Genomic DNA, 23,256 nt, shown 5'->3' on the forward strand with positions numbered 1-23,256 from the left:
TTTGTTTATTCATCTATTTAACCTACAAACAGGTCATCAAAAGCTGAAAATCAGTGGTTTATCGCTTCAAGTTGTGAATTGGAGCTCGAGACTTATTTGGACAACCCGCGAGAATGATTCATGTATTTCAAATTTTTAATAATGAATATGCCATTTTATACTATGTCATCTAAAGCCCGAGTCTTCTGTCACGTATTCAGAAAACAGAGTCACCGCAAACATCGTATTTAACAAAAAAGACAGAATATATCAAGAATGCCAGCGTAGCAAATACTTCATACTTACTGTTCGGGAATAGGATCATGCGACACTTGCATTCAAGTTGTCTTAATTGCCACACTTTATTTTCGCAGGGGTGATCCTTGATCAATTACTAGTTGGCTGTAATAGATGTTCAAGTGAAGTGGACGACGCCTAATCTTTGGAATAATTGCACTAACTAGTATTCGTAGAATTTAGATCAATCAAAATGGCAATGAAGAAGGACTGCAGTTTATTAATTCTAAAATGTATTATCTTAAAGGTACAGCTTGATTTCGTGTTATTTTCAAGTTCTCTACGAGGCCACTCATCCACTTTACCATCAAAGGCCCGCTTAAAGTGACTCTATCGAGATCAACAACTTTGAGCAAGGTCGTCAATATTATTCTACCAGTCGGTTTTACTAACATTAAGGTAAAATATTCTCGCCAATAGTAGTAGTATGAATGAGGGGTTTATTTTTATACAACTGGCGAAGTTGAAACATTAGGCTGCGCCTTAAGCAAGTTCATTACCTAGTAGAGCGTCTAGTAGAGGTGCATCGGTGCCAATGGTAAGTATGCATTTAGCGCGCTCTCCGTAAAAGTGACGCAATTTTGAAATTATGATCCCCATCGATTCCAAAACCGTTCAACTATGAAATATTGTATGACAGAACATGCATTTAACCTTGGAATGAACAAGAAACAACTGCTAGAGTGAATTGTCAAACCAGTACTAGCCATCATAGTATCGCCTTTATAGCAAGGATGAGGGACTATGATGGCCAGTCATCGTAATCCGCTTTGGTCTTCCAAGTTATTAGAAAGCGCTAAATGACATACATTAGTACTTTCCAAAGTTGTCATAGCTTGAAAAAATAATTAACCCCGCCATGATGAATCTAGTCCACATTCGGTGAGGCATTTCGGAGCGCGGTTTCCAGAGAAATCCCTCGTACATGATTTCTTGAATCATCTTTATCTCTCTTTACTTTTTTTTGTGATTTCTTTTGCCCCTGTTCTTAGACCTTTGAATACTTTGTGGATTTATTTTAGTCATGAGGCTTGTGATCACGCACTCAATCTTGGAGGAATAAAGAGATATTACGTCCTAAGTATTGAACTGATGACTGATGATAGTCGGTATTGTGTGTCAATCAGCGGATGAACCAATTAGAATGATCCGATAAGAAATTCACAGACGTCGATCCATTTTGGAGCCTTTTATTACAATTAATGTTCTCCTGGTCTGGCCGAGAAAAGTTGCAGTCGTTTCGGGCTATAGCTGCATAGTTAATGCATGTCGTTTGTCATATGTGAAGGGGTGTCAATCAAAATGCGGGCCTGACCGCGTCTCTTTTTCCCAGATGCATAGTACCGTATACAGTGTAGACTCCATACTGTGTCGAAAGTCTCGACTTGTGGATGCCCGGCTGACTAACCCGTATCCCTGAATCATGTCTCAGTGCGATTCTTTTTTTAGTATTCTTATCCCCTACTGGTTCGAGATAGGCTGTGCAACCCCGTAGAACATGAAATCTACGGAGTGGCCGCGAGCATGGCCACAAGCGATCCATCTGATGGTTATACTTAGCGCTTGGCGAGAGGTATTCTTAGAATCGTTTCTCCGGACGGAGCAGACAGGGCTGAGGAAAGAGAAATGTCGGGGAAAGCAGCTCTGTCTTAGCCACTAGCTTGCCAGGCTTTCCCCCTGATTCCCTGAAAGTTCCGACTTTAACTCGCCTACGATTTGTTCCCTGCAAAATACGGGGGAGGAAGATCTCGTCGCCACTTTTTCTGATGCTGTAGTTTAAGTTTTTCCGGAATGCATTTGGTTTCCTCTAAATTATTATTGTTGGTTCTTGCCAAACCCTCAATAAAAAACCCTTCACCTACAGAGTTTTCTCGTCGGATCCCCACGTCTTTGCTCAGCGCACAAATAGCAAATGCGGATATCTTACATAACGTAGCCGAGCTGAAATAATAATCGATTCAGATCCTCTTAATAAAGATAACAAAACTAAAAACTAAAAAAGTGAAAAAGGAAAAAATCTCCCCGACGCGTGACTCCATTGGTATATTGTCGTACTGAATTCCACAAACCACACATCCGTGGCCGGTGTCGGGGCGGTCCCAGGCCCTTTGCCCCGCCTGATTGGTGAGTCGACGGAGGTTTCGAGAACGTTTTGCCACGCCCCACAGCCCGGCGACTCTTGAGTGATCGATCCCAGTCCCGGCGTGGCTGGGTTCTCCAGTCCAAGATGGGGTTGCGGATCGCCATGTATTGATACATGTACGGACGTCTGGCCAAGGATACCGGTCTAACGGGGTCTTGCATGTGCGTAATATATCGGTATTCTAGACTCTTGCGTGATCTTGCGGTCTGTATATCCGGAGGATGTATATGGATGTTCCCGAGGTCGTTTATTATGCATCAGATATCATTTTCTGCGGATAGCATCAAGGTACCTTACTTACGTGGACCTCATCGTATGAGCTAAGATTGGTGGCTGTCTCGCTGCAGGTACCGACTACACGGGGCAAAGTCCGCAATTAGTTCCTTCTTGTGATAAAGATAAGGTCTAATAGACAGGTTCGTTCGCATTGGGATCGGTCTGGCATGCCACGCGGCGATGCGAGGGGTAGCTGATAACAAATTGTTTTATAGGTGGGATTTTACATGATAACTTAGAAGTGACTTAGTAAATAGTATCTTCGTATAGGTTCACCGAGTTGATATTGGGAATTTGATAGACGCTAGCACATAAGTCATATGAAGGCAAGAAAAGCAAAGAAAAGGCTGTTTGAGACGACAGGCCGGAGTTTTACATCCGAGCTCACACTTGTTCTTTTTGCTCGAAATCTAGAATTGTCGACGCAGATCATTTCGAGGGGGCCGTGGACCTACGTTACTTATTCGCCGTGCAGTCGATATGTGCTGTACTCCGTGCGGACCTACCTAGGAAGATCCTGGCGGCCAGCGTCATCAACGACGTCGTTCACCGGACTCCGCTGTGTCTATTGGCCTTTGAACAGCATTGTCCCTGTGCAGGGGCCGAATGTTTGTCCATCTGTCTGATCAGCTGGTCATCTGGGGAAAAGATCGCTGCCCCGGATTTTTCCATCTCAGGGTCGAGATATCCGGGCGTGGGGGACAATTCTTGTCGCGGGTACAGACCACGGGCCTGATGACCAGATCTAGGACAGAAATGCGTATCTAACCACCCCTAGGGATTGATAGCGGTTGATTGAAGGTCCGCGCTAGGCTGTTCGTCGCGTTGGCTCTTTCTTATCGGCCCAACAGGAGAAGGGACATTGATCATTATCAAAGATATTACTGGGGGCTATTACAAGGCCTGACCGCTGATTGGGTACTTGAGGAAGTGTTATCATCAATATCAGAAGTATCACGAGTATCAGAGAGCAAAAGACCAGAAGGCGCTCGGGTGGCGGTCTATGTATTCAGATTAGACAGGATCAGTATCTGAGAGCGAGAATCTACTAGTATAGGGTTGTGTTAGCATAGAGACACGCGCAAAGAATACACTGTAAAGCATTTTTGAAAAATTCCAATAAAGACGAGTGAACGGTCATAGTCTAAACCTAGGTAACAAAGTTGAACCAATCGAGGAACATTTAAAACCTTCATTTCTCGTTCTTTCTTGTGATTTCTTGAGATCTCGGCGGCGACCGGCACCACAGCCAGTCTGTATGATGCCACGATGATGACACGGGGAGGGGTGGCGTTGATACTCGGTAGATAGGCGGGCAAGTCCCGGGTAACTATTTGCGCTTGTCTCGCCTGCACTGGTAAATGAAGATGTGTTGATGCGTCTTTTTTTCCCTTTCCATTCCCCTAATGTCCAAGCTGAAAAAGCAAAAGGAGTATCAAATTCTCCACCGCTAAAAATAAGGGGAAGCAGGAGGAACAATGCGATTTGCGTGATTTTTTGAGTGTTTCGTTTCCCCAACGACCCCGGTCTCGGGCTGGAAGAATGTTCTATTATGAGGCACTTTGGCATCGGTATGGAAAAAAGGGTATCCGAACAGTATCAGTACCAGACATTACGGATACCGCTAGTCTGCATTGGGGGTGGCTGATCCGCACCTTTCCTCCAGTGATGGCAGTGCTTTGCAGTTGATTCCAGTATAATTGCAGTTTCTGATTGTATAAACCGGTAATTTTGCTGTTTAAATTTAATTAAAATCCGAACAATTTTGAATTTATTCAAATTTTTAATATTATTTCTTTTTTAAATTCATTTTTCATTTTTCCCTTAGACCCGCGTACCTTCCCTCATCGACTCATATTCCCCCCCACCCAGAAAAGATTCAGTGACTAAATTTAAATCTTTATCTTCCTCACCTTTCCTCCTTCCCTTCTCCCCCACCATCTAAAAACATCAACATTCTCTCTTGGATTTTCCATCCATCCAGTTCTGTGCCTCTTCTTCTTTTAATCCTTCGGGATCCTTTATCAACGAAAACCATCAAAACCCTCTCTGCTTGCTCGCAAGCCTACCTGTTTTTTTAACACACATATACCCATAATCACTCATTATGGTATGTTCTCCATGGCCGTGACTCATTGCTCAATCACCCACGAAAACATCATCACTAACAACTTTTGTTCAACTATAGGCTGCTGATTCAACTGTCGTCTCCAACACGGAGAATGTGCGTTTGATCTTTGATGCTTTGGATTTCCACACTGGCGATTGAGCCAGTCAGGGAATACATATACTGACTTGCCCTGGGGTGAACAGCTCTTGAAGTACATGTCCCTTGACCAGCGTGGTCAGGTTCAGGCTGAGTACATCTGGATTGATTCCATCGGTGGTACTCGTTCCAAGACCAAGGTAAGCTCCATTCTTGCAATTGTCGTTCTCTGGGGAAAGTCCTCTTCATTGTTAGCGGGGTGGGATTGGTTGTGCTGGCATCGTTATCGCGCTAGATCGATAAGCCCTATACGCGATGCCTGCACCTATCCGCACCACGTGACATTAGAGGGGCGCGCCAGACCCTAAGATTTCCTCCAGAGCCCCGCCTTAACTAATATCTCCAAAGACCCTTTCCAAGCCGGTTAAGAACGTCGACGAGCTCCCCGAATGGAACTTCGATGGTTCGTCCACTGGACAGGCTCCAGGCGGAAACAGCGATGTATACCTTAAACCAGTACAAATGTTCCCGGATCCCTTCCGCCAAGGCGACAATATCCTCGTGCTGTGCGAGACCTGGGACGCCGATGGAAGCCCCAACAAGTTCAACTACCGCCACGAAGCCGCCCGCCTTTTCGAGACTCACGCTAAGGAGGAGTTCTGGTTCGGTCTTGAGCAGGAGTACACTCTCCTCGGTTCTGATGGCTGGCCTTACGGTTGGCCCCGCGGTGGTTTCCCTGGTGCCCAGGGTCCTTACTACTGTGGTGTCGGCACCGGCAAGGTCTACTGCCGTGATATCGTCGAGGCCCACTACCGCGCCTGTCTGTACGCCAACATCAACATCTCCGGTATCAATGCCGAGGTGATGCCCTCTCAGTGGGAGTACCAGGTTGGCCCCGTCCCTGGCATTGAGAGTATGTACCCATTCAATATCTCCCCTTTCAATTATCGAGAAGCTAATCATATCTATAGTGGGAGACCACCTCTGGATGTCCCGTTTCATTCTTCACCGCGTCGCCGAGGAGTTCGGTGTCCGCATTTCCTTCGAGCCCAAGCCCATCAAGGGTGAGTGGAACGGTGCCGGTCTTCACACCAACGTCTCCACTGCCAGCACTCGTGCCGAGGGTGGTATGAAGGCCATTGAGGCCGCCATGAAGAAGCTCGAGTTGCGCCACTCAGGTATGTTACATTATCTCCGCAAACCTATATCTGGATCTTTCCTCACATGTTGCAGAACACATCGCCGTATATGGCACCGGTAATGAAGAGCGCCTCACTGGTCGCTTAGAAACTGCATCGCTCCAGACGTTTAATTATGGCGTTGCTGATCGAGGCTCTTCCATTCGAATCCCTCGCCAAGTCGCGAAGGACGGCAAGGGTTACTTCGAGGATCGTCGTCCTGCCTCTAACGGTGATCCTTACCAGATCACCGGTATCATCGCCGAAACTATGTGTGGTGGCCTCTAAAGAAAGAAATCGTTTTAGCGCTCCGATACCCTCCGGCATTAACTGGGAGATCGGACCATGAGATGGGCCTGATTGCTTGAGGGAATCATAGAATTATTACCTGTCCTATTTTCCTATCATTTTTACGGCCGTTCCTGAACCGCCCATCTTTCTCTCGGCGCCAGGTTTCGCCTCTTCGGTTTCATCTGTCTCCCTCTTTGCACCCGCCGAGACCCATTTTTTTAACTGTTTTACTTTTCGATTTTTGTTGAATCGCCCTCTATCACGGGTTACGTGTGACGTACAATAGCATAGAACATTACATGGATGGAAAATCAACCATCGTTTGAGAATCACCTGCTCTTCCTCCCTTCTTCATGTAACGCTTTAAATCTCAAGCCTCAGACCATGACGATCCTGAACTGATAGTTGATTCGCTCGTACTCAATCGAAATGTTTAAATCTCTACCCATGCCCGTGTCACCAGTCCTAATGTAACTCTAGGGCTCCACATCTTTAATTCAACGTCTTCTCACCAGAATGATCTTGCTAAATCCATCCAAGCTCCGTCTTAATCCCGGTGGCTTGCGGGAGTTCCCCACACTCTCAGGATATGGGGAGGGGACGATCCGCCCGCCTCCGCCCTCCGCGTTCTGGTCGAACTACATATACCAAGGACAGGGCTCGCCCAAGCTTTACAAAGAGAGCCTGATAGTACTTGAATACATGGAGAAATACTGATACTTTGAAGAACCTTAAATTCAAATGAGAGACCAACAAACGAAGCTTCGTTATGCAGGTTGCTTTTACCTTAGAATGTCATATTTCTGGTAACAGGTACTTATTCACTACCTAAAACCCTAGGAGACGCCGTGACTCCTCATACCTCGAAGTCAAAATTGAACATGCCCACCTTCATGAACCCACTTATAAATCTTGTGATGGCCTCTAGTGCTGTGTATCTTGCCACTAGCATCATCACAAGTTTGCTTTGCATCTTATAGATATCTAAAAGAAAGAAAGAAAGAAAGAAACTTACTTAGGGGAAGAGAGGAGGGCTCCAATACTAGCTATAGACAGTCAATGTTCAAAAATTATCTTCCGTCTAAGAGAAGTATGTAAACTCGAAATAGACGGAGTTTACTAGTATATACACAATATGGCCCCCGGGTGCTCGGCTGATATTGTATTGCTAGGTTTTTTATTATCTGCCAGTTCAAGCATACGTTTTAGTTTATGCCAGAGTAGCCCTATCGGCCTTCATATATGGGCCCCCGTACTCGTGATTGCAAGCCTAGCTGGGTGTCTTGCTTCCGATTCTTTTTCCTGTACTATCTCTCTCTTCGATATATAGACATATGCAGTCTCTTCACGGTCCATTACGTTTCAGTGCCTCTTGTCGAAATGTCTCTTGGAGTATTGTGACTACAGTATGGCTTGCACATGTGGGTGGGAGTACCGTGACCAACTTCAAGTTGAATAATATATCAGACACTGGGTTCTCTTGCTAAACCCTATAGCTACTAATAGTGCAATTTTCTCTGGATTTTATAAATGACATGTTTGATACACTGGCGGCTCAATTGATACACTTTATAGCTACCTAGCGTAATGTTAGTACTACTAGTCGCACTTTAATTTTCCTTCTAGCGAGTACTAATAGTACTAGCAATATGTACTGTTTCACACTGCGCGATAAACTAGGGCACTAAGAAAAATACTGTCTCCACAGTGGAGGGAGTGGATAGGCAACGATAAAGCTGATTTACATTCTTTAAAATCATTATGCATGTCATCATGCCCACTTGAGTATGATAGTCGGAGAGTATGCAAAATATCTACAAATAAAAGCCAGTTGAAGCAAATCAAGCCACCCAGAGAGACCTTGACGTCCAATCTCGAGCTCCAAATCCATCAGTTCCATGTATGCAGACCTAATCACCAAGCTAAGCTGTTTACAGTTTATGCAGGGTCTGATTCAAGGGTCGTTAAAGTTTAGCTCGTATTCGGACAGCCACGTTCTTAAAAAGCCCTGGCGCAAACCTTCCATGGGTCACTTGATTCAGATCCAAGTATCAACTTACCTTCAGACCTAAGCCTCAAGAGTGTTAAATGTACAAGTTTTCTTGCAAGCAGATCAACAGAACGTCCATATATTCATACTAACGCCTTACTTCCATAGTTCCCTCAAAAGAACATGCCCCTCTTCCTGCGGCGCGCTATAAAGCGGCTCGAGGCCGCGCCAAGCATGAATCTCGTATTTGCCAGCACTATCGCACCACACTAAATCTGACTTACCTCCAAGCGAAAGAAAAAGGGTCTTGGAACATAGGTTCTTGCCTGGGCAAGGTTGACTCATCTCTTGGCTTAAACAAACATTCAGCAATGAGCCAAGATACGACCCTATATAAGACCGGCATGCGCGCCGCTCGACGCCTACACTTACTAGCTCATCCGCAATCTTCCCCACGATAGCCCCTAGCCCCTGCACCTAATCAGCATGGCCCCACAGCTGAAAGAAGTAGGCTTTGCCCTCTTCTTCCTCCTATCATCTACCTTTGCGTTTGACCAGGCCCCACGAAACCAGCCCCGGCTCCGCTCAAACGCAACCCTAGACGTCACGAAGCTCAGCAGCATAAACACTCGTGATTTGTTCGGTCTCGAAAGTCGAGATTACTACGAGTGTCCAGCTGGGTACGCTGAGTGTAGCGACGATACTTCGACCTGCTGCGCTGTGGGTAAAACATGTTGTAGCACTACGGACTACTGCGCTTCGCCGGGCGGTACATGCTGTGCTGTTGGAACTTGTCCTAGTGGCTGGAACTGCTGCGGTAATGATGGATACTGCTCGCCTGTCGGCGGGGAGTGTTGTAATGGTGGATATTACTGCAATGTTGGATATCAGTGCAAGATCTATGACGGAGAGGATGTCTGCTGTCCTGATTCGGGATGTGTGGGGTCTGATGGGACGGGCGACTATGGTACTACCGTTGCTGCAGATGGGAGTGCTACTGAGTCCGCGACGAGGACAAATACGTATATGACGACGTCTACGAGCTCGTATACATACTCGTATACCTATGATGAATACTCCTACTATTATACGACGTACTACTGGTGAGTTCAAGTTCTGGTTGATCGCACTTGAGTTGAGGTTAATGACTAACGAATTGCTTTAGGACATTCTGGTTCTACTTCTGGACTTCTTACTCGCCTTATACCGAGTCAACTGTCACTTCGACAAAGACTACCAGTACGGATTATTGGTCTGTTTATGCTTCTGATAGCGCTATGGCTAGTCGATCGTTTGAGTATAGTGCCGAGGTCTTTACTCAGTCTATACCTTACTCTGCTACGTATCTGGAGATCTCGACCACTGCTTATGCCCTTAACACGGGGGCTGGCGAGCTACCAACGTCAACATCTTTGAGTGGAGATATTCCGCATAAGGATGCGGCAGCTCCGGTTGCTGTTAACCGGTGGGTGCCTTGGGCTTGTGCATTATTTGGTGGTCTCATGGGGGGTTTGGCTTTTGGGCTGTGAGATGCCCAGCGGTTATCGATGAATAGTAATGATGAGGAGGATGACTTAGGATAGGTAATACCATTGGAATACATTTGATTCTGTTTTTCTTTTCTCAGGCCAAGACTTGCAGTGGAAAATCTTTCGAGTATGGTTATGGTGGACAATAGCGTTCATCGGGAAAGAACTTGGACCCCCTTGACGACTTGAGTATATAAGGAACCTGAGATCAAATGATATTTATTTCCCCAAAGTTAACTAACCGTTCTAACTACAAGATTCAAGCTGGTTGCGGTGTTGAAACTCTTCTTCCTATTTGGTAATCAACTTGTAGTAGTAGTAGTAGTCAAGCCTACGGTGCTCTCTCCGTATATCGAATTGCGAACAAGCGTGTTGAGTTTCCTGAATAATTCGATAAGTCTCCTAGAGAATCTTTGCAGGACACATACCGTTCGCAATTCTTTAGATCCACCAACTTCTCGTCTCAGTGAAAATTTCGAGGGTGGTCATAATGAATCAACCTTAACCCGGCTGGCTCTATTAGCCAGAACCATTCGATAATTCCATGAGTTACATGCCTAGGTGCTGACCGTGAAAGGTACAACCCAGAGGAGCGAAGTGGATTTCTTTGAGATCGTTCAATGCGAGTAGAATGTCCGACTCAAGTAAATCAAAATCTATACGAAGACCTTTGTTTGTCATCGAATATGGTTGTGTGCTTCTGATTTCAACCAGTATATCGTGGGAATCGTTAAAGTATTTTATTGATGTCGCCAGCAGGCCATGTGGAACTTGAGACTGTATGTCCTGAGGAACTTCAGAGTTGACCCAAGCAAATATCGATGTATCGTCTGATATTTTTATAATCTCCTCTTGTGGTCGGATAAAATCTTTCAATGGCCCCTCTCCATATAGCATAGGTATGTTGACATCGAACAGACCCATCAGGCAATATGCCATATCTTCAGGTCGGGTCATATTGCGTCGAGAGGCCCAGGCCATTCTTTGCGCTATATCATATTCGTCGATTGACGTAGAATGATCGAGAATTTCTTCGGGAATTTTCGTAATGTCACTCAGTAGTATATCAGATAGCTCGTATCTTTCTCCAAGCACACTCCAATCACTGAAGAAGAAATACATCTCTCGGGGGGCCAATAGTTCCTGAAGAGTCCATCTGCGAGTAAACCATAGACTTGAAGCAAGTTTAGACTCGGGGCTTCTGATATTATCGTCGGATGCCAGTGGATGTCACTGAGATAAGCGTAACAGACTTTGGCGTGTCGATAAAAGAAAAACTTGGATTTGATTGACTCGGACAGTTCTGCGCTGCTAGATTTATCAATACAGCATGTGTCGATTCATATATAGTCTAGTTCATCTTTCAAAGCTTGTTGACAGCTTCGCTTCAGTTTTTTCCCCCACGCTGCCTTGTCACGAGCGGTGCCATTTTGGAAGTCATTGAACAGAACTTCTTCTCCTTCCTCCCATTGTGGGATAAGATTGCATACTGAGGGATGTCGTCTGGTAGAAACTCTTCCAGTTGTAATGTAGATACTTTACCAGACGCTTTTCAAAGTTTTGATACTTTCGTTGTTTTCGTAGGAGAGATAGTATGTAGTAGGACTGGTGCCCGATTGATGCCCACGTGCAGAGCAATGTCGGACATAGCAGGATGAGCGGGGAAGCGCTTATTCTCTTCATATGATGCGTGCAGGGGAGAATAACAATTATGATCATCGGAAAACCCCCCCCCTCTTGACTACCTACAGATGACCGTGACCTTTACCGCCTATTAGTACATCGCTATCTGTACTGTAAGCTCTACTAGTAGTAAGTTCTAGGTATTTTAAAAGATAATCTTCAAGTCTAACTTGAACGACTCAGACTCGGAGATCCACGACCACAAGGTCAGATTCAAATGTTCTAAATCGTCTACACAACATACTAGTACTAGCACGTATTTTCATAAACATCCCAACTGTATTGTTTGTTTCTCTACCAACTTCAATACATCGTGTATATAAGCGATAACGACCAAGCGAGGACTCAATCCCCAAGCCCGTCATCCATCATCTTCTGGGAAGGGCTGTTATGTACATGGGTATAAAACAAGAAGAAGAAAAGGACAAAAGCCACCGACTAACTATAGAAAACTAACCAAGTTTTTCAAATAGTGATACAGAAACCCTCTTCAAGATGGAGTCCAATCACAACTAAGGCAGTTCCGTGCCAGCAGAATTAGGAACACATGCCTGAAAATGAAACGTTCGTAAATCCATTCGGTAAAGCATATATATGCTTTACGGTTTTTGCAGACAGATCAACATCGTATATATTTTTGGTATTCTTTTTTTTCGTGAAAAGAAGAGAGAGGGAGAGAATATTGCAGCTGTAATGAAGATTTACTTTGCTAGGTTTAGCTGCTTGTTGAGACGCTGTCTTGGTTGTTCTCGACGTGAGCACCGGTCTTTCCTCCATCCTCCATATGGCCACTTTGGGCAAAGGTCTTGCCATGCTTCTCGGAGACTCGGCTGGCGCGACGAAGATGCTCCTCGGTATCTTCGTAGTTGATGAGAAGCTCGCCGTTTCGGCCGTAGCGGTGAGGCTGGTTGCGGGCGACAGAAACAACGTTAAAGACAGTTGTGGTCTTTTGGAAGATGCCGTCCATTTCCTCGAGAGATCGGTAGGCGGTCTCGGGATAGAAGAAGTAGACGACAGGGAAGATGAAGGCGTTGATAACGGCGAAGATGATGTAGGTCTTGTATTTGATGTTCTGGAATGCGACGGGTGTAATCATGACGACCATGAAGTTGAAGATCCTGGTTCTTGTTAGTAGATATTATCAAATTGGAGTTTTATAGAGACATACCAGTTTCCAGAGGTTGCGAGAGCGTTGGCAGGAGCACGGATACGCAGAGGAACAATCTCAGCGGGGTACAACCAGGTCATACCCAGCCAGCCAAGGGCGAAGAAGGTATTGAAGACGAACAGGAACACGGCAGCGGCGACACCGGGCTTGCTTTGTCCCTCGAAACTAGTACAGATGGCAAGGACAGCCATTGAAATGGACATGCCGGCAGCACCGACCAACATCAGAGTACGACGGCCGACCTTCTCAATGATGAAGATGGGAATCAGCGAAGCAAGAAAGTATTCGGTACCGTTGCAAGCAGCCATAATACGAGAAGTGAGACCATCCATACCAATGGAATTCTCGTAGATAGTAGCAGCGTAGTAGGTGATCAGGTTGATACCGGAGATCTGCTGGAACATCTGGTTGACGTAGGCGAGAACAACACGGTGCAGGTGACGGTTCTCGTCCATGGTACAAAGGTCACGGAAGCTAACGGTGTTGGCGTCCAGAACTGCATCCTTGATAGCAGTGAACTCGGAGTGAACGTATGGGTCGTCCTCGGGGAGATCCAAAATAGCACCTAGTACTTCGATTGCTTCTTCCTCGTGACCCTTCATGATTAGCCAGCGTGGAGACTCGGGAAGAGGCAAGACACAGAATAGAATGACAAGGGTGAAAACGTTCTGGAAAGCGATTGGGAATCGCCATGCGACGGAGCTGGGGTCCAGGAAAGAGAATCCAAGATCAATCCAGTAACTGATTGTAATACCACCGGCGATCAAGGCACCTTCCAGCATGACGAGAGGTCCACGGTGATGAGACTTGCTACATTCGGATTGCCAGGTGGCTGAATTGATAGGTTAGTTGATATCTATGATGTGTTTGGGTATCATCATTTTGCAAAACTTACGGACGGTGGATGTGTTCATTCCATTGCCGATACCAGTCACGATACGGCCCACGATCAGGTGAGGGAGGCTGTAGGCGCATGATTGCAGTGTAGCGCCGATGACCATGATAATTGAGCCAAAGAAGATAGTCTTGCGACGGCCGAGGTAGTTACCGATCCAAATACAGAAAACGGCACCGAAGAAACATCCCAAGTTGTATGAAGCGGTCGTGATACCTTGCACGGTAGAACGGTTGCTTTTCTGAGCCGCAGAGAGACCAACTTCACCGGCTGCAGTGGTGTCGATTTCAGGAAAAGTAGTGACGAAAGAGTTCAAGGTCAATAGACCTCCCATAACACCCCTGTTAATCAATTAGAATTTCTTTTTCTTGTATTTTGGTTTTTTTTTTTCAAAATTCAACATACTGGTCATAACCGAAAAGTCTGGGAGAAAGAAGCACGTTAGCAATATGTCTAGCACAGTATGGAGTAAAAGTCCAGTATGACATACAAGAAATCCAGACCAGCAATGATACTGATCATAATATTCAGGTTTGTACCCCGTAACCCAAAATATGGCTTCATGATGGCGACAATAATTTGAATTGGTATACTCGGCGTGCGTTAAGTTAGAACAAGCTGTATACAAATAATGTGCCAGTCAAGTTCTATAACCAATCAAGTATCCAACAAAACGTCCAAGCCTGTGGACGAAAAGGGATAAAAATAAAATAAAGGAAGGAAGGATATACCTGAGTAGAAAAGAGAAAAATAAGAAGAAAAGATCCGGGGAAATACCTGGGGTTTATGAACTCGCCTCGACCGGCGACAGCACCATGCAGGGATCCACCCAGATATCGGGGGGAAATGGAAAAAAGCAAGAAAAATAGTATACAGTATTACATGTTTGGAAATCAAAAGCGATGGGACCACTCAAACGAGGGATTAGCAGCAGGGTCACATCCACGATGCCTACAGTATTTCGCACTCGCCGGATCGGGGGGAAGAATAGACCAACCACCCCACCTCCATACAGTCGGGCTGTTCTCCGCAGTAGAACGTGAGCATCAAATCATCGGTCGGGATGGTGCATTTTACCGGGTCTTTTGTTCGGCACCGGGTCCACCGGGGTTTTCTGGGTAAATTCCCTTGAGACTGACTACTTGGTAGCCCAGAACTGTATCTCGGCCCCCGTCCGGTAGGAGTTACGGGCCGTACGATGTAGTTACAGTACATTTGGGCTGGACTTGGTTGGACTTGGTTACTTGGATAAGAGATGGATGCTTCCGGGCATGAAAAACCAGTGTATGACTATGATGACCTCAATGATACCAGAGTGCATTTTGCATATTCCCTCGTGGCTCGCGTGGTGTTTGTCTTACTTTAGTGGGAACTTTTTTTCTCCTTCCTTTTTCCTTTTTTTGCTTTTTTTTGTGGTCCTTTTTTGTGGTCCTGGGGTCTCCATCTGGTCCATCTGGTGCATCCCCGGATTCCTCGGTTCTCCGCGACCCTTACACCTGGACTACAAAGAGGCAATAGTCATAGGATATTTGATTTCCACCAAGTCATATTAGATACAAATTTCCCGTATCTAATGCTTACGCCTCACCAAATAAAACCGCTTAAATGTTTTTCATCTAGTTTATTGTATATCCGGAGATTCGCGATCGGGCTCCCGTAGTGCGGCGCCAAGTACGGCGTTGGACAGGGATCAGCACGCCCCGACGGGATTCCTCGACAAACCACAGCGTCGGCTTTGCGTGAGGCCATTTAGCCCCGTGCGAGTGTTTTCCTTTTCCTTCCCGAGGCTTTGGAAAGGCCTGAGCCACTTTCAACGGAACAACTACGTAGATTTTCTTGACTTTTGGTTTCTTATTTGCTAATGAGAAAGCATACCCGCTTGGGTCCAGACAATGTCGTGTCCACCTGTCCACTTGTGAGTCTACTAGTTAGGCCAGTGATGGGATTGGCGAGGACCTCCCTCTCTTGGCACTATAGTCTATCCTGCCCGAAGAAGGTTTGTTCCGGGCTTGAACAGGCACTCCCGTTATGAAAACTTGGAACTTGGATTGGGATTAGGATCGCCGTGACGGAAGCGACAAGATGACATCATGGTCAGGTACGGTTTATGTGAACGCGGAGAATTCAACACGTTTTTGTTATAGATTAAGTTATTGTGGAATATTATGAATGGATTATGTGATTAAATATAGTAAATTATTTGAAAGCAAAGAAGTGGTTAGGGGAGAGAACAAGCAATGAGAAAAGCTTTCACTAGTTACCTGGGCAGTACCGTGTGACTAACGTGACTCACGTGACTAAGTACCATTTTACCCCGAGATTCGGCCCCGGCTTGTCACTGCTTTCTGGGCCGATTCTGGGGTTTCTCCCTCACCAGAACAAAACTATCCCGAAGCCAATTCCCAAGATATATTGACTCATGAGTTATGAATAACTAATCTATACTAAACATAATTGACTCAATTCAATCCTTCAAAAATAACAATTCTATCCTCCTACTGTGTCCACATCTCCATTCTATTACGCGAATGCATTGCCGCGCCAATGTTTTCCTAATCGGGAGATCCCGTTCAACAGTGGGACTCGGCTCAAAGGCTCAATTCCACCTTTTCCATCCCGGGTCGGTGTGGTCTGACATGATCTTTCGGGCGTGAAATTGGAGTAGATCACACAATCCTGATTGCCAAGATTGAGTGATTTCTTGACTTTCTATGTATGTACTGTAGACTGTAGTGTAAACTATATGCGGGCCTGTAACTCGAAACTGTGAACTGCAACCCCTGGCGTCGCGCATGTAGGGCTCGGGCGCACAAACTTAACGTGCTCGGCACCGTGGATACGCCACCAGGCTAGAAGGAATTCAAAGTTTATTTCTATCATTCTTTGCTTCTAAAATTCCAAAGCAAAAGCAAAACGAAGAGAAGGATTGTCTAGTTGCTACTATTGATTGTAGAACTGTACACTCTATGTTGTATGGAGTAGACTGCGCAATGTAACATCGCCATCATCGAACTTCTCCATGTACAGACGACAGAACACGCAGACTCAGCTGTCCATCCGCGCTAATGCCAACCTCTTTCGAGCATGTAGCCTCCAGATACCGCTCATTAGTCATGCAGGTCTGCCAGGTCTACCCCGGCATTACTCTGTAGGTGCATTATGTATTATGTGCAGCGAGAGGGCCGAGCAAGACTCCGCATTCAGCCAGGATCCACTCCTCGATCGATTATACCGAAAAACAGTCAAAGCGTATTAAATTACAGATCTGTACCTACCACTGAATTCATTGTTTTCTGGGCTGTCAGCAGTCCAGATACATAATCCCCATTGACACCGCGTTTCTAATTCCGAAACATTGCGAATCGAGTTCCTACATTCCATTCTCTATCTCGCTATGAAGTCATAAAGCATTTCCTATTGTAATCTGTAGAATCAATCAATCAATTAATCGCTTCCAACCAGCATATCCCTTCTTTCCAAGTACCGTGCGTTGATGGCTTCCGGTTTTGGCCGGTTTATCTGATCTCGTGGCTGAATCGGCAGTTACCGACCGGCTTGTTCTTTCATTCCGAGATTAGGGATGCCGAATTCACCGGTCAAACCTGTTGTCGCATTGTCTGGTTCATGTTCAAGTTCTCGTTCGCCGATTGGATTCGTGCGACATTCGTGCTCGGGATCACGCCGTCATCATTCACCTCTGGGGGTACTCCGAGATGCAACCTCATTGGGCTATTTATTGGTAAGTGGTCAGTGCTCTCAGAAGTCTTTGCGATAACAGTACTTTTGTCGATACTTGATTCAGTAAGGGTAAATGTTCGAGGATGAATCTTAGAGGACCGAGGATCGTGCATGGAACGTGAGGTTGAGTGAGAAAGGAATCTTCTTTTCGGGGAGACAGAGGCCACATCGAGTACTTCGCAGCTACCAACTATTATCAAAGGAACAAGGAGAACATAAACTGCACGATAAGAATATTTCAATGGCATTTCAGTAGCATTTTAATCTTTTTTTGGTGTTTTGCCCTCCTTTTTCCATACTTCAATTGTCATTAATCTGCTTCATTCTTGCTGAAATGAAAGGCAAGCAAAGCAGCACCCCCTCCCCTTTTCGAACTCGTAACTTACAGCATTCTCTCGTAAAACAAACCACCGTGAAAACATAATCGGATAAGCCAATCCGCCCACTCAAGGAATAGCATCAATCAACGACCCCCAGCAGAAAGGAAAATCCCATTCTTTGAGGTCAGAAAAGTAGACGCAGTTCTCTTGGCGCAGATCAAAGTCCATCATTTGTCGATTCAGCTCGTCTCCTAACATAAAAACCATACTTCTCAATGTCATTCTCAAGATCTTCCCTTCCTTTACCACTGAGGACCAGTGGAATGGCGATTGGATTCTTCATTTTCCTCCTCGGCGACGTAAGCAGGATTCCAGCCATGACCATCATCTTGCGAGGTGTCGTGCTGGTCACCTCCAGTTGCTGCACCCCACGCATCATAGGCGCTAGATTGATTGTTCTGATAAGAATCCCCGAAGCCTGATTCACCGGCCGGCTGGGGGCAACGGTGGTCAGTATGGCCCACTAGCCTTGTTAGCAGAGTTTCCCCAGAAGACCAAAACATGAACAGTAGATCAACTAACTCTCGCCACAATTTCTGCACTTGACTTTTCCCCAGTCCTTAGGCTCAGGGCACTCTCGAGACATATGTCCCACTGTAGGTATACTGGTTAGTCATACGTTCTTCGCCTGAATACCTCGCTGTTTGTGAACGATATTTAGAATAAGGAAGCTGGAATATTAGACATACCCTTATCACAGTTGCGGCATGTCATAGTTGATGGGTCTCGTGGCTGGTCACAATCGCGTGCGATATGATCCTCCGAACTGTATATATTAGCCATGTGTGCTTTCGGTTCTTTCAACATTCGATACTCACCCGCAGTTGCGACAGGTACGACGAGGCCGAGCTTCAACATTAGGGCAGTCTTTCGCGAAATGGCCCGCTAAGAGCCTGTTAGCACATCATAACATGTGGAGTGAAGGCTGCCGTACTCTCATTGCATCTGCGGCATTCAACACCCGCCGCAGAACGAGGTTTCGGACAATCTTTAGCAATATGTTCCCCAGATCTGGACAAGTTAAGATGTGTTAGTATCTTCCCAATTTCGCCGTCTGAAAATGACAAGGAGATACCCGCAGTTCCGACATCCACCCCTGGACTTGCGCGGCTGCTTGCAATCACGAACACGGTGGCCGACTTCATCACAGTTGCTGCATTTAATCTCGACCCGGTCAAATTCCCTGCGTTCCTCTTTACAGGCTTTCATGAGGTGGCCCAGCTCTATAATTGGTTAATAATTCATTTCATGCTCTTTGCGTGATTCATGGTGGGTGATTACCTCCACAGTTGCGGCACTTGATTATCTCGCGATCGAATGGCAGTCCAGCATTTGCCAGTCGCTCAAGATTATTAGCAGGATCAGAAGGCCATCGGGAAAGGAGATGCTTTCGCAGAGGCTTTGCCGCCAAGAAGAATCCCACGACATATTCACGATCACGTTGGCCTTGGAGATCGATGAGACTCATGACATCCACCGGCTCCTTCTCCTAGAAAGTGGATTGATTGTGAGCAGTCTCGTCAACAAAATTATGGGAACTATTACTGACAACCTACCAGAGCGATGAGGTGGATCTTGAACTCCCCCTCGCGCATTTTCTTTTCGATGTCGGCGTAGGTAGACAATGGCACCGCCTTGGAATAAACCTGAAGAGCCTGTGGTGACTTGTTAGAGTATAGCATGTATATAATCTTCATATTGATGGTACCTCGCGGAATTCCTGGATTTCCTTTTCATCACTTGCAGCTTTCATATTGGACCATGCCTCCTCCGGCATTAGATCAGCGATATGGTTCAAGTCGAACTTACGATTGGATGTGCAGTCCTTGGCCAGATGTCCTGTTGTACAAAATATATTAGTCTAGCCAATCACCCGCTTGAAAAAATTATTTGTACTGACCTTCGGCTTTGCAGTTTCGGCAGATGTCAGGGGGGCGCTCCGGGCATAAAGCGGCTGGGTGACCTTCCTTCTCACAGAGACGGCAAGTTCCCTTAAATTCGCGCGGCTTGGGGCAATAAACCTTGGAATGACTGCTATCGGTCAATAATAGAGTTCCTAATAAATCTTGAAATCGAATCCACGGGGGTAGCGCACCCTTCTTCACCGCAGTTGAAGCACGCGCCCATCTTTCGAGGTTCGGGGCAATCCGCCTTGGAGTGACTAGCACGATATAGCTTAGTAGACATTCGGCGTTAAGGTTTTTGATGTGAACTCACCCTTTTTGACCGCAGTTATAGCAGGCACCATCGCCCTTTCGAGGCTCAGGGCAATCCGCCTTGGAGTGACTATCATGAGAGAGCTTAGTGGACATTCTGAATCATGTTTTTGATGTCTGCTTACCCTTCTTTACCACAGTTGAAGCAAGCACCACTGGCCTTTCGCGGCTCAGGGCAATCTGCCTTGTTATGACTGCCACAATAATTAGCATAGAAACAAAATCAAGTACGAAGAATTTCACTCACCCAGTCTGGCCACAGTTGTAGCAAGCACGCGAAGAGTCGCTGTACCCATTGTCATTGTCATCGTTGGGACAATTGCGAGCGAAATGATCTGTACCACCACACCTTTTGAGCCTTGTCAGTAACTGTATTTAGTAACTGCCTACTGCATTCAACTCACCTTCGACAGGCATTGTTATCAAAGCCACCTCCACCTCCACCTCCACCTCCATCTCCAGAGCCCCAATTTCCGTCTCCCGATTCTTTTTTTTCACCAGGGGCTTGGTTTTCGTTCCCCCAATCTAGTGACAGTTAGCTGTGCTGCTGGGGATATATACTTGGCAAAAGCATAGAACAAGAGAAGTAGGCAGTGATCAACGTACCCCTCGGCGACTCCCAGTTTGTATCCATTTTGGATAGGTGTGAGAGATTGATGGTAAGGCACTTTCAGGAAGTGCTTGATGATATTGCCAGCTGCTATCATGTCATTAGCGTCATATTAGAGATTTGGGGGATGTGGTGGGGTCATCCTCGACACGTCATTTGCTTGGGAGAGCAAATGGAGATAGTGAGACGGTGGAAAGAAAATCAACCTGATTAGAGCAATCGTTTGCTCACTCATGCTTTTCCCTTTCCCAGAAAATTGGGCTGGACGTGGATAGGAACTGTAAGACTCACAATAAATGGATAGCTGTCAGGTATCAGAATCTGGAAGCCGACACATAGAATGACTGATCAAGATGCTTTGTAGGTAGAATGAATGATGGATGGTGATGTGAAGGGTGGAAGAGAAGGAGAGAGGGAATAAAGGCAAGCGAAATAAAGGCATTTAGGTAAACAGCCAGCACTGTAAGCATCCTGGCAATCAAACGAAGTCAAACTCCGAGAGCCGAATTTATGCCGAGTCATTACCACGGCGGTTTAGAATTGATAGGTAACTAGTTTTAAGCAATGGATCTTTCATAAACAAATAGCTTGTTTAGGCACAAGGTAATTGATTGATTTTATGAAAACACGTTAACCATACATTGTAGAGGCACAAACAGCTATACGAGAGACGTGGCCATCCTCTCCAAAGCAGCTGCAGAGAGTCCAATCCCGGGATTTGCACTTAATTATCAACGGAAGAACCTGCCCAGCAGGCCACCAGCCAAGTTGTTTATAATACCACCCCCGAGTGCGCTATTAGCGAAGGTCGAAGCCTGGCTAAACTTGTCACATCGAGAGAAAGCGACGGTATTTGTAATTGTCAAGATGAGGGCAATTCCTATAAGCAGGGTTTAGTTTAAAGAGTCCAGCAGATGTCCACCCCACGTTTCATTATATGGGAGGTAATATGAGAAGCCAACTTACCGACTAAGCTCAGCCAGATAACACCGATAAATCTCACAATGGCCAGAACAGCGAGTCCAATCCACAGAGCCGGTGTAACATACAGACTCAACCAGAAGAATCGCTTGTCGGTAGCAGTAACCGTACGAACATTGGGGTCGGATGATTCAAAGACCCAGTGCGAGTCACCGGAGGTTGTGTTGACTTCGTTCCACCATCGCAGACCAACCAGTCGACGCCCAGCAATATTCTTGAGGTAATAGAAGTCGGCAGAAAGGAGGAGTAGGGTCAAGATGAAGACGAGAACACTAGAAACAAGCTGATTAGCTCGACGATCATCATGCAATTGTTATGATGTAGTGTATCCACTGTTGAGGCCATACAAGTTATCGATAAAGAGGAGACCAAAGAGGTACATCAGCAAGGAGCCTACGAATTCAATCAAATTGTTAGATGCTGAATCGGTGAGGCTTGAGGTATAGTACGAACCGATGCGGATGCCTAAGAAGACAAGTAGAGTGATTGGGTGTGCGCTCAAGCGCCAGTTCAAATCTCCTTGACCTTGGTCCATGATGCGCAGCCAAGAACCAATGGTCCCGCAGCTTTGAAAATCGTGTTTGCTAGAGGTCGCTGCTGGATGCGTCGCAGTGCAAGCTAGACAGTCGAATCCCTGATGTGTTCACAACACAGCAGGAGTCGGGCGGTGTGTTGTGGCAGAATATATGCGCCCCGAACTTTAATTCGCTCTTGAATTACAGGCTCCACTCATACGGAACTATGCACGCGATAACGCAAGTAATTGACAGCGACCATCAAATACGTGAAAAGATCGCGGAATTAGTACATATCATCTCCAGAGTCCTTCAAAATACTCATCTTCGAATTTCTCGCCGAAATTCCATCCCAAGTGAAACTGCTGGAGCATCACGTCAACCTTTGCAGTGTTTGAACAGCTTCAAGTTATAGGTATCCATAACCGCAGGTACTCAGGCTTCTAGAATATACAGCATATCTAGTACGTTTAGAACATTAAAATAGTACTAGGTGAAGTAGATAATCTAAACATCTTAGTCGTCCTACCCCCCCTGTTGTTCAAGATGATATCTTCTCTTTGTCTGCATAATTGAAAGCTTGTCCAAATGCTTTATCTTTGTCGTCGAATATTTACATATATGCCTGCCTATGTAGAGGCTAAGGTATGGATAAAAAGTGTAATAGAAGCATTTACGGACAGGCAAAACCTAAGAGAAAAGCAAGATTATTTGAAAGGTTCAAATGTGCAGTCTAAAGATTTTCAGTACAATTTATTTATGTAAAAAGCCGGTTTTATTGTGTGGGTTATGGACTTTCACTGCTCCAACCGTTAAAAGCGGTAGCATAATTTCGAGCACTCAAGAGAGAATCGACCTCGCTAGTGAGATTCGAGGCATGCTAAGGACACAACATGATTTATGATTCTGCTCTTCTCATTGAACCCCGACACCTCAGTCAACTCCTAGCGACTAGTCTCTCTAGCTTCACGTTCAAGCCAAAAAAAAACCACCAGCATGTCTATCCCATACAGACGTACAGCTTTGTATCAAGGTTTTCGACACAAGTACCACTGCAGCAAGCTTCAGTGCTACCGGCGCACGCACCCCCAGCTGCATACGAGCTTTAAGTCTGTCTTTTAAATGAAAACATTGAGAAGAAAGTCTCTTACCTGGAAGGCAGCCAGCACTGGCAATGGCAG

At 45.8% G+C, this 23,256-nt stretch overlaps 5 protein-coding genes across 5 annotated transcripts; 2 read left to right on the forward strand and 3 right to left on the reverse strand.

The window, feature by feature from the left end:
* Positions 1–4,802: 4,802 nt before the first annotated feature.
* On the forward strand, positions 4,803–6,367 carry glnA (glutamate--ammonia ligase; the record flags this gene model as incomplete). Its single annotated transcript, XM_056922722.1, has 6 exons — positions 4,803–4,805; positions 4,884–4,919; positions 5,009–5,101; positions 5,310–5,814; positions 5,873–6,079; positions 6,135–6,367. 6 exons carry the CDS (start codon positions 4,803–4,805, stop codon positions 6,365–6,367), a joined length of 1,077 nt encoding a protein of 358 aa, XP_056780759.1.
* A 2,479-nt stretch (positions 6,368–8,846) lies between these two features.
* N7478_006509 (uncharacterized protein) lies at positions 8,847–9,889 on the forward strand (the record flags this gene model as incomplete). The annotated part of the gene is made up of 2 exons (XM_056922723.1): positions 8,847–9,463; positions 9,526–9,889. 2 exons carry the CDS (start codon positions 8,847–8,849, stop codon positions 9,887–9,889), a joined length of 981 nt encoding a protein of 326 aa, XP_056780760.1.
* Positions 9,890–12,287: 2,398 nt separating this feature from the next.
* Positions 12,288–14,199, reverse strand: N7478_006510 (sugar porter family MFS transporter; the record flags this gene model as incomplete). The annotated part of the gene is made up of 5 exons (XM_056922724.1): positions 12,288–12,690; positions 12,741–13,572; positions 13,636–13,976; positions 14,041–14,058; positions 14,126–14,199. 5 exons carry the CDS (start codon positions 14,197–14,199, stop codon positions 12,288–12,290), a joined length of 1,668 nt encoding a protein of 555 aa, XP_056780761.1.
* A 3,796-nt stretch (positions 14,200–17,995) lies between these two features.
* Positions 17,996–20,603, reverse strand: N7478_006511 (uncharacterized protein; the record flags this gene model as incomplete). The annotated part of the gene is made up of 15 exons (XM_056922725.1): positions 17,996–18,216; positions 18,443–18,519; positions 18,572–18,638; positions 18,688–18,764; positions 18,829–18,976; positions 19,035–19,242; positions 19,310–19,408; positions 19,462–19,592; positions 19,654–19,784; positions 19,849–19,914; positions 19,971–20,039; positions 20,095–20,163; positions 20,217–20,318; positions 20,374–20,494; positions 20,576–20,603. 15 exons carry the CDS (start codon positions 20,601–20,603, stop codon positions 17,996–17,998), a joined length of 1,614 nt encoding a protein of 537 aa, XP_056780762.1.
* A 707-nt stretch (positions 20,604–21,310) lies between these two features.
* Positions 21,311–22,095, reverse strand: N7478_006512 (DUF846 domain-containing protein; the record flags this gene model as incomplete). Its single annotated transcript, XM_056922726.1, has 4 exons — positions 21,311–21,459; positions 21,546–21,832; positions 21,908–21,953; positions 22,014–22,095. 4 exons carry the CDS (start codon positions 22,093–22,095, stop codon positions 21,311–21,313), a joined length of 564 nt encoding a protein of 187 aa, XP_056780763.1.
* Between the last annotated feature and the right edge of the window lie 1,161 nt (positions 22,096–23,256).

Source organism: Penicillium angulare (assembly GCF_028827245.1).
Source record: "Penicillium angulare strain IBT 27051 chromosome Unknown utg000004l_segment0_segment0, whole genome shotgun sequence".
NCBI classification, from domain to species: Eukaryota; Fungi; Ascomycota; class Eurotiomycetes; order Eurotiales; family Aspergillaceae; genus Penicillium; species Penicillium angulare.